The 11,417-nt window shown below is 44.2% G+C and overlaps 1 protein-coding gene across 1 annotated transcript; it reads left to right on the forward strand.

The window, feature by feature from the left end:
- The first annotated feature begins 7,669 nt into the window (after nucleotides 1-7,669).
- On the forward strand, nucleotides 7,670-9,558 carry dlx2a (distal-less homeobox 2a). The gene is made up of 3 exons (XM_084688917.1): nucleotides 7,670-8,148; nucleotides 8,262-8,446; nucleotides 8,632-9,558. The coding sequence occupies exons 1-3, from the start codon at nucleotides 7,836-7,838 to the stop codon at nucleotides 8,953-8,955; spliced, it is 822 nt and encodes a 273-aa protein (XP_084545043.1). The 5' UTR covers nucleotides 7,670-7,835; the 3' UTR covers nucleotides 8,956-9,558.
- Nucleotides 9,559-11,417: the final 1,859 nt, after the last annotated feature.

Below are 11,417 nucleotides of genomic sequence, written 5' to 3' on the forward strand. Positions count from 1 at the left end.
GTGAGATTTACTGTGGGTAAATCACAATTCGGTTTACGAAGTGTTGTGACAGTAATGTAAATCTAATCCCATGTATTATTTCCCCTGCAATTTTCCTAAGTTTATCTTTGTATGTTTTGTTTTTTAAATTAACCTAACAGTGTGAAAACAGAGATGCTAGTATGTAGTTAATCACAGATAATCCACTAAATGCTGACGTTGTGTGCTGAGCACACCAGAGGGACACTGTGGAAACACACTCTCCGGCCCCAGCCTTCGTTTCCAGAACCTTAAACCTAAATATCTGTTCGGTTCCAAGGTGTGCACTTCCTTTCCGCTGTTATTGTCTCCCGCAGCTTTGCCGCTTTAGCTATTGTTGTTAAAAATAGCTTCTCCTCATGGGTGAAGCCGGCCACAGCTAACGCTGAGGAAACGGGGTTCCATCAAGAGAGCCCGCCTTGATGACTGCAAACGAAATTTCAGACATTTCCTGTACCCAGCAGAAGCGTCTTCCGTTGTTCTAAGACATGTCAAGCAAAACAAACGCTGACAACTTGCCATGTTCACAGAAGTGTGAAGTGAAATTCCCATGCCCCTCATACTGCATTTCCTCTCAAATGTATAGAAACAATTTGTGTTTATCTTTGTGTTTGTCATCCTCTGAAAACACTTCAACCGTGTTGAAACCATGAGACTGTATATTCATTGTGATAACTGTCTCTTAGCAGGATTTGAAACAAACGACCACATTAGCCTGTGTTTATGTTCATTTAACCAAGAGTTGCGAGAGGCGAGTTGCCACGGTGATGAATGCTCCAACACTCCAGCAGGACTCCGGCTCAGGGACGGCAGTAAGACCCAACCCCAACCCCAACACTGACCTGTGAGGCTGCTGTAGGACTGTCGGTCACATGCACACCACCTACCAAACACTGATCCATCCTAAACATCTGTGGCTCACGGATTTGAGTAACTAATATGTCTACAGTTGTTTGCACCTGGTATGTGCCTCTGTCTCTGTAGTGTACACAAACTGAGATATCAGATGTTAGTTGCTAGAAGACATGTGGAGCTTCCAGTGTCTGCCTCATCACTGGGAAAGAGGGCTGAGGGCAATAGGGGCTTATCAAGCACAGCAGGTCACTCTGTGGAGGATTACTGCCACAAAAGGTCTCAAGAGGAGATATATCCTCAACTTTCTCCAGATAAACGAGAGAGAAGCAGGACAATTCCTCAGTCATGGTATGGTGTACTTCACCAGCAGCATTTCTCTCCGCTTCAGTGGTGCTTAGTTGCAAAATCAGCAAACATTTCCCCTTTACTGTCAATATGAGGATCATTCAACTGTCAATATGAGGATCATTCAACTGTCAATATGAGGATCATTCAACTGTCAATATGAGGATCATTCAACTGTCAATATGAGGATCATTCAACTGTCAATATGAGGATTATTCAACTGTCAATATGAGGATCATTCAACTGTCAATATGAGGATCATTCAACTGTCAATATGAGGATCTTTCTGTGAGCTATCATGAGCCCCCTCCTCCTCTCCCTGCCCACATCTGCGTAAGGAAAGACATAGCATGGCAGCTTTTATACAGGACACAGCAAGCGCAGGCAGATTTCAATGATCCCCAAGGATACATTTAGCCCCAGATAAACGGTCCCTCTATGTTTTCACAGGCATGATACACAAGGTGTCTTTTTCAGATTAATTACACCATGACCTAAAGCATGTTCAGTTTAAAAAACAAGATGCGCGTTCCCAGCAATTTAGCAATGAAAGCTCAATCACGTCATTCAACGAGTCTTTATAATCAAGTTTGATATCTGGAACTAAAAATGAAAGGTTGTTGGCAAGTGGCCAGTTGAAATCTTTTTCCTTCCAGGCTCCTTTTTTATTCGATCACTGACCAGGAATGTTGATATTTTAACCCTCGCACACTCATCAGTATGAACTCCGTCCCAGATTTGAGGTTTGATTAGTCAGACCTCTCACCACTAGAAGCCCTTGTCAGCATTCAGACAACTACAGTTCCCATCCCCCGCCATATCCTGGTTGCCATGACTGCCATGACTGTTCGTGGGCTCTCTGTAGTTTTAGATGCATGGAGATCCACTTGTTCCAGCAACTGATTCTCTTTCCCACTATCAGAAAGAAAGTTTGTGGGAACAGAACGTGTTGGTTTGAAGACCATTGAGGGGCATCCTGATAGCTACAGCCTTAACTCTATCTTTGTTGTTCCAGTGTGGACATTTGGCTCCGGGTCAAAGAAAGTATTACCCTAAAAATCCAAAGAAAAACACTTAGATTCCCAACACTTCCTGTAGTTGTGACTACGGGAGGTAGGAGTCGCCACTTAAAAGTTCCATTAGCTTTAGCGTGCTACGTGTAAGCGAGTTGCCCACTGAGAGAGATGTGTTAGCTAAGTGTTAGCATGGGTGTTGTTAGCTAAGTGTTAGCATGAGTGTTGTTAGCTAAGTGTTAGCATGGGTGTTGTTAGCTAAGTGTTAGCATGAGTGACCTCCCCCACTTGCAGAATCAGAATCAGAATTCAGTTTATTTGCCATGTATGTTTTACAAACACAGAATTTACTGTGGCAGGGAGGTGCAAACACTAAACATATTCGAATCTTAAATTACTATTAAACTATTCCTAAGAACTAAACAATCTAAGAATAAAACAGTTTAAATTTAAAATAATATATAAAAATAAGAATAAGAATTGCAGCACCTTTGGTTACTCAGAAGTTCTAGGTCTAAGGTGATCTCACAGCTTGCAGCACAGTTTTCCTCGACAGCTCTTGTACAGTTTTACAGAACATCCAAACAAAAAAGGCAAAACACAAAATGAATAACCTTCATCAAATCAATCATAACACAACAGCCCAACAAATACAACATGGTTCACCCTCTTTTATTTAGTTTTGATTGACTTTGCTTTGGAATAATTATTATAAGTCGATATCAGTTGGTTTGACTTTTGTAATGACACATTTGCATTAGTTATTCTGTGTTGAAGAAACCTGGTTGTAGTTATTGAAAGGGTTTTGTTTTGAGCTCCGGGATGGCAGAGCAGGTGGAGATAGGACAGGAATGTTGCTGTTGTACCACTGTGGCTGGGAGGACGTGGGTGTGGACGAGGAGGACGAGAAAGGGATGCTCACTCTTCCTCTCCTCCGGTAAAGAGAACGGGAGGGTGTCATGGCCATTACAGTGCTCTGTTTGAACATTTGAGTTTGAACAGATTATGTGCTGTGTGTTTCTGTGTCAAGCAAATAACACAGAGAGAGAGAGAGAGAGAGAGAGAGAGAGAGAGAGAGAAAGAGAGAGAGAGAGAGAGAGAGAGAGAGAGAGAGGGAGGAAGTGAGAGAGAGAGAGAGAGAGAGAGAGAGAGAGAGAGAGAGAGAGAGAGAGAGAGAGGGAGGAAGTGAGAGAGAGAGAGAGAGAGAGAGAGAGAGAGAGAGAGAGAGAGAGAGAGAGAGAAGAGAGGGAGGAAGTGAGAGAGAGAGAGAGAGAGAGAGAGAGAGAGAGAGAGAGAGAGAGAGAGAGAGAGAGAGAGAGAGAGAGAGAGAGAGAGAGAGAGAGAGAGAGAGAGAGGAAAAGAAAGAGTGGAGTGAGAGTGGCAGACAAGAGGAAAAGGAGAGAGATATAACATAGGAGGGGGGGAAGGAGCAGAAAAGAGGGTGTGAGACAGCAAGGGGTAGAGCTAGGGGTAGAGACAGGGGGTCAGAGAGAGACAGAGTGAGAGAAAAGGGTCTTTTTATCTAGAGAGGACGGTGGATAACATCTCGCAGTCACCTCGTCTAGTCTTTATTGTGTCGTCATGACTACACAAAAGATAATAAAATAGTCAAAACATCAATTAAAAGACACCATAAACACAATAATGTACAAACCTACATTTGTATGTTTACGCAAAAATAATACGTAAAATACTTGAAAGCACATCTTCTAATAAAACGATTACAACACAGTTTTTGAGAGTACAGAAAATTGCATCAACTTTGCCAATAGTCATTAGTCACAAGAAGCTTTGGTTAATAATAGATGACCTTTTCAACAAACATTAAATAATTGATCATGCATCAAAAGGTAGACAGAATAGTGCCTCTATTCGATTGGCTACTCTGGAACAGCAGTTCCGTATCTAAACTAAACAGCATCCAATCAAGACACGTACCAGTCCTTAAATGCTGAAACAGTTAGTTAGTACCTCCTTCTGGTGGCTCAAGGTACACTTACATAAAGACTGTTCTTTCTTGTAGTTGTCAACATTTATCGAATCTTATATAAAACAATACCATTTAATGGCTTAAACATTGTGGGGAAACATAATTTTGTTCAGAGTGAATGAACATGAAATCAGTAAACCATCTCAGTGTCTCTCTATCCTAACCAGCGAGGGTAGCTGAACGACACGGAAATACAAAGAGATCCCTGATCACAAACACATTCTGAGAAGACTGAACAGACAGAATTTGTGAGGGACATGAGGAGGAACAGAGGTAGGTTTTGGACACAGGTTTGGTAAGAGATCCCAGAGCCTGCCTCCAGCCTCCTGCCTCCTGCCTCCTGCCTCCTGCCTCCTGCCTCCTGCCTCCTGCCTCCTGCCTCCTGCCTCCTGCCTCCTGATCCTGCCTCCTGCCTCCTGCCTCCTGCCTCCTGCCTCCTGCCTCCTGCCTCCAGCCTCCTGCCTCCAGCCTCCAGCCTCCAGCCTCCAGCCTCCAGCCTCCAGCCTCCTGTCTCCTGTCTCCTGCCTCCTGTCTCCTGCTTCCTGCCTCCTGCCTCCTGTCTCCTGCCTCCTGTCTCCTGTCTCCTGTCTCCTTTCTCCTGCCTCCTGTCTCCTGCCTCCTGCCTCCTGCCTCCTGCCTCCTGCCTCCTGCCTCCTGCCTCCTGCCTCCTGCCTCCTGCCTCCTGCCTCCAGCCTCCTGCCTCCAGCCTCCAGCCTCCAGCCTCCAGCCTCCTGCCTCCTGTCCCCTGCCTCCTGTCTCCTGCCTCCTGTCTCCTGTCTCCTGCTTCCTGCCTCCTGCCTCCTGCCTCCTGCCTCCTGCCTCCTGCCTCCTGCCTCCTGCCTCCAGCCTCCTGCCTCCAGCCTCCAGCCTCCAGCCTCCAGCCTCCTGCCTCCTGTCCCCTGCCTCCTGTCTCCTGCCTCCTGTCTCCTGCCTCCTGCTTCCTGCCTCCTGCCTCCTGTCTCCTGTCTCCTGTCTCCTGTCTCCTGTCTCCTGTCTCCTGTCTCCTTTCTCCTGCCTCCTGTGTCCTGCCTCCTGCCTCCTGCCTCCTGCAGGAGGTTGGGTGAGGGAGAGAGAGAGGGAAGGAGAGAGTCAGACAGACAAACGTGGAGTGAATCTCAATGTGTGAGGGAGCCTCTAAAACCTTAACGTTGAGCTCTCTAACTGTCCTGGGAAGAGAGACAGTCCGAAGCACTGGTCTCATTTTACTTGAAGAATTTAACTGGGCTCCTGTGTGTGTGTGTGTGTGTTAGTATTGGTTGTATATGCAGGCTGGGTACAGTGCTCTGACAGGGCCTGAAGGGGAGTCAGACCTCACTGAGACACTGCCACCACAGTGTGAAATCCCTCCATCCCAGCATGTGAACAAGAGATGACTCATGCATTCCTGAAGGTTATCTGCTCTCCCAAATTGCCGTTGACAGTGTGTGGGCTGTCCATGCCAAGTATTTGCATTTTGCGTGCCCTCTTAGTAGGCAGACTTTAAAATGAAACAGGTGTGCATTCAAGTGGATCTGGTTCCAGACTTTGGGAACAGACAACTCTTCGAGGACCAAAACCCCTTTGTCAACATCCACAGCGAGAACAGTCTAGAACTTTGTCACACCTTGATCACTGACTCACACACCTGTTGTGAAACTGGCCAGTCGCTGATAAGCTATAACCTTTCCAACGCTCAAACTCTCTTATGAAATTCTCTGTGAACTATCAAGTGGTACTTAACTGCTTCCAACTTGGTTGAAGGGTCCTTTGGAGAGCCTTGTCCTGTCTGCAGAAGGCCGGGCGGTGGGGTTAGCCGGCTGAGTGCAGAGAGACGTGGAGATCTCTAATGAGCTGGGACAGCCGAGCTCAGCCGACGCTCTCTGGGGAGGGACGGCCTGGGTCCCTGAGAACAATGGCCAGATAGACCTCCTCCTAATGTGTGGAGTGGAACAGGGAGTCCAGCAGTCTGTCTGGGAAACAGAAATAACCAACCATGTCCTCCACAACAGATGGCCAGCCAGGGAGAAACCCTGTGGTGGATCTTTGTACAGTACGATATGGTTGATTTATTGCTGAAGGGAGGAAGGTGAAAGAAGGAGCTAGAGAGAGAGGGGGGGGGGTGGGGGTGGCAGAAGGTCTTGCTGGCAGAATGTGATTACACTGACCCCTGTGGGTCATTTATATAAATGATGTTGAAGGACTATGCCCAACACCGGCAGGTCACTTATCAACAAGTGACCATGCTGCCACCTCGAGGTAGAATGAACAGGTGGTTCAGTGAAGGATGTCGCTAAATGACAACCATGCAGTTAACGCGCACTGTTCTTGTAACAATAGAATACGTTTACATTTTAAATGGCTTAACTAACCATTATTAACCTATTTTGCTGTCTTTAATTCGTAGCCTACATAGCCTATACGTCGACGTCCATCATTTCAACTGAAATTAGATTCGTTAGGCTTCCAAATACGTATTTATACGTATGTCATCGCACTTCGCCCTTCTTGGATGTGTGTCTGCATTAAACATTTACAAATGTAAGACAAAACATCTGTTAGAGCCTTTATCTGTATTCCATTGAAAACCAATAACTTTTCTGACTGCCACCACACGAGGACGCTAGTGCCATTGGCCGGGTTTCCCAGATTCGTTAAGAACCTCTTAACGCGAAGAGCTTCTTAGGAGCATTCTAAGAACGCTCTAAAACGCTCTTAGAACGCTCCTAAGAAGCTCTTAGCGTTAAGAGCTTTTTTAACGAATCTGAGAAACCCGGCCATTGACTGTTCATTAGGGACCTTGAGTATAAATTGGACTTTAAGGCTCACTGAGGTCTCTATCTTAAGGGCGTCAGGTATTAAACCATGCATAAGTCAATCATGTTAGTGTCAGTTTGAAGTTGCCATGGTCGTTTCGGCTACATAATCCCTATATTTCTAATGTATTCGTTTATAAGTTGTAATGTCGTCACGTTCAATGCGTGTGTAAAAGGAGTGGTGTGTGTTTTTTCAAACGTGATTAGTGTAGACTAAATATAGGAATTGCATCAAGCCCATTATTTTGGATTGTCTTGTCACATTTCATATTAAGTAATCAACGAGAGCTGATATTGCACTTTTCTGGGTCGACCTAAAAAAGAATAGTGGTCTCAGTCTGTGCGCACATGACGCATCGACCAACTCTCAAATCGGTGGCCAGATAATGGTGAAATTAGAGAATTACCACTACCTCAAAAAATAGTTTGACACGTATGAGTTCTTAAATTAAATCTGTTTTTGTTGTTGTTGTCGAAAGTCTCTAATTTATTGCACATCCGCATCCACATAAAGGCATTACGGGACGCTTTAGAGTCTGTGGGGAGTTGTCAGACATGCAGTCATTGGCTGCCTCAAGTACACCAGCTCTGCCTCTCACGTGATGCTGGATAAATGCCCGCCCGCTTGCATCGAAGGTAGCAGACAATCACAGACCACTGTGAAGGGGACACACCTTTGACGCTTTTGGGTGCGATTTATGAGGATGCCATTTTATTTACCATACTGCTTATTTGACGACGTTTGATAGTTTTTGTTTTGCCGCTGTACAAATTGCAACACTTAAAGCAACGGAGACGATTTTACGCAACAGTGCTGAAACAATGACTGGAGTTTTCGACAGCCTAAATACAGATATGCATTCGAACCAGATTACCTCGAACAATTACCACAGCTTGCACAAATCGCAGGAGTCTCCAACTCTACCAGTATCTACGGCTACGGACAGCAGCTACTATAACAGCCAACAGCCTGGCCACTGCGCAGGGTCTCCATATGGTCAACTTGGTTCTTACCAGTACCACGGCAACGCCATGAGCGTATACAACACCAAATCATACGACCTCGGTTTTAACTCCTCGTATGGTACCTACGGTTCTTACGTCTCGAGTTCTTCACCGACGCCAACTGATGCAGGTAAATTCAATTTCCTATGTCCAGCCGAGCCTATACAATTTGGTCCGCACGAGTAACCTGAATGTATTTTTCATGTTTCCACTGATTTTCCCTAACTCTTATGTTTTTCTCAGAGAAAGAAGAAAGCGAACCTGAAATCCGAATGGTTAACGGAAAGCCAAAGAAGGTCAGAAAACCCAGAACTATTTATTCAAGTTTCCAACTGGCGGCCCTTCAGAGGAGATTCCAGAAGACACAGTACTTGGCTTTACCAGAGCGAGCCGAACTGGCAGCATCATTGGGCCTAACCCAAACGCAGGTCAGTGGTCGATATACGTAATTATGGAGTCTACTATTACTCCTCACTTTGTTTCCCCACTGTAATGTCTGATAGCATTGTATGTAGGAGCCATTTTAATGTAGTGTCCACCTTGCCAAAAATGTGGATCCTATTTAGCCTACGGGAAGTACTGGTTCACCAACTGTAATATGTTATTTCCTCAGGTGAAGATTTGGTTCCAAAACCGCCGCTCCAAATTTAAAAAGTTGTGGAAAAGTGGAGAAATTCCTCCAGACCAACATGTGGCCTCCAGTGAGTCTCCCCCCTGCAATTCCCCTCCCGCCATTGCCTGGGACTTTCCACAGAATCAAAGAATGAATACTGTAAACTCCAGCTTACCTCAGAGCAACAGTCCTCCAAATACGACTGCGCCCTCTTTCTTGGCAAACTACTCTTGGTACTCAGCAACGAACTCTGCGACGCATCTTCAACCAGGCCCGCTTGTTCATCACCATCACAACGCCGTGAGCGCAGGAACAATATTCTAAAATCTTCTAAAACATCTGACTTGAATTTGGAGAATACCGGTGAAATAAAGAGCGCCAATACATGCGAACTTTGGACACAAATTCACACCAACCAGGAATTTCACGACGGCAAACGCTAGACATATTTTTACAGTTATTTTTGTATTTATTTATTTTGTTTCGATTGATAAGGTTTACGAACCACTAATAACCCAAAGCAATCACAGAAAGTTAACCTACTTTTACGCGGACGTCACTTTTGCATAATCCCTGCATTGAAAGTAATTTGCAGGAACATCTGTCACAAATGTAGCACACTTTTTAACTGTATATCGTGCCTTTTGAAAATAACCTCAGTTTTGTTGTACAAGGAAAATGTTTTACATGTACTCATTCCCCATATCCATGTCGCTGTTTGATTTGTTGTAAGGTAAGTGTCTGGATCCATCTTGTATAGGCTACATCATCTCGTTTTATATGCCGCATTGACATACATTCCTCTTTGATATTGGAGACAAATTCATTCTTAAGCTACTGATTGTCCCACCTTCTAATTAACTTGTATTTCAGTTTGATCGTATTTTGTCTTATTTATTTTTAAGGTTAGTAGTGTTTTGATTTATATTATGAGACGTTATTTAAATAAAAATGTTTTCTGTGCACTTGCATGGTATTTACGCTCATTTCAACTATTAACCTCAAACCCCTACCGAACATAGGCTACAGAAACTGGTCAACATCAATAATGGCCTTAATATAGAGCCTAAATTATTTATTTGTATTATTGATTTACCTGACAGATTAACACATGATGTGCACAGAGGAATAGGCTTATTTTATAACCTGCAAAGACAAAAACATATTTAAGCTCCCCGCCCCTTTGTAGACCCCTGGCGCCAGCATGGCACTTAACCTTTCATAATACACATGGCACGTAACTCTCGTAAATAGTCATATACCACAATGTTGTATACATTCATGTTTTGGAAAGCCCTAAACGTGTAGCCTTTAGACGTTTAGCCTTTAAGAATTGACAAACAGTCAATATTACAGTCAAACAGTCAAAAAAACAGTATTGGAGAATGTATCTGATGCATTTCTTTTTACAATTAAATTTCATGACGCCTTGAACCATCTCGATTCCTTGGAGTTTGGTCCAAGGAACCTGATACAGACAAGATGATTAACCGAGCCGAGACAGTGCCTGGAGGCCCAGAGAGAAGTGGAGTATTTGTAGGCACGCAACACGCCTTGGCATGCGAAGTGAAGATGGGGGCGTATGACTGCGCTCGAGCCCTCAGACTCTCTGGAGTCAGAGCGTCGCTCTCCAGACATTTTATGAAGTCAGCCCAACCAAAAAACTAGACCCGAGACCGCCCGAAGCTAAACAACATGGAAACAGTTCTTACATCTTGTTCACTCACAAAACAAGACCTTCTCATCAGTGCGCGCTAGACCGCCTTACAATGTGCAGTATGAAAACCTTTCGCGTTGCTTGCACAGTCTAAATATCACACGTTCTTTTAGGCGAAGCGTATGTATTAAAGCAATTTTACAATGGTTTACATTTCGAAACATTTGCAATATGTTAAAATTATTTAATAACGCATCTGTACAAATTAACAACAGACGACGTTAGCGGATATTCAAACAATATCAATGTTGCTCTCTGCTCAAAGCGGCCTGTGTAGTGTGAGGCATATACAACACGGCTTATCATGTGCAACGAGACTTTGCTGCGTTTGATCATTCAGTCGACACAGAGCTTGCCTCGGTTGAGTGATCATAAGCCATATAAAGTGGAATCGTTTTGCATAATTAGGATGTACCTTGTCAGTGATTGCCACATTACAAGACGGAACATTCTCCCTTGGGCTGTCTCGGCTTTATCTTGATAGGACGAGTCCCAGGGGATAGAGGCGCTATCACATGTTAAGTGAGCATGTGGCAAGAAAAAAATATAGCCTATATATAATATACATTAGTGACACATTTAAAACTGAACAGTTCTTTGACGTATACACGTGTACTAAGTGGCACGTATTCATGTGGAAAAGTGTGCGTAAAGGGCTGCTTACTGCCTACACGTTGTGACAGTTTCCCTCGAGGCGTCTGGATTGAGCAACTTGATTCTACCTCAAAATATATGCAATTTTTCACCTGCCTCTGTGCGGTCCTTAAGCAAAATGCACCATTGCAACAGTTAGTTTCCTGAAGTTATCCGTAAAAACCGTGTGCGGTGAGGCGTTTGCCACAAAAAGTAAATACAACGAAACAAAGAAAACGCAATTCTATTAGTCTGCATCGTGCAGAAAAGCTTTAAAGAAAAACATAAACATGATTAACTCTCATGCATGTGGTTTTATACTTCCGGAATCCTGTATGTGCAACTTGAAAATGCCATACCCCTTATCCTAATTTATACCCCGATCTGTAATTTCAGCCACATTTGCTTCAATTTGAGCATTCTGGCTTTTGCATTC

The sequence above is a fragment of the Hypomesus nipponensis genome, chromosome 23, assembly GCF_054491055.1.
Source record: "Hypomesus nipponensis isolate SF chromosome 23, ASM5449105v1, whole genome shotgun sequence".
NCBI lineage: Eukaryota > Metazoa > Chordata > Actinopteri > Osmeriformes > Osmeridae > Hypomesus > Hypomesus nipponensis.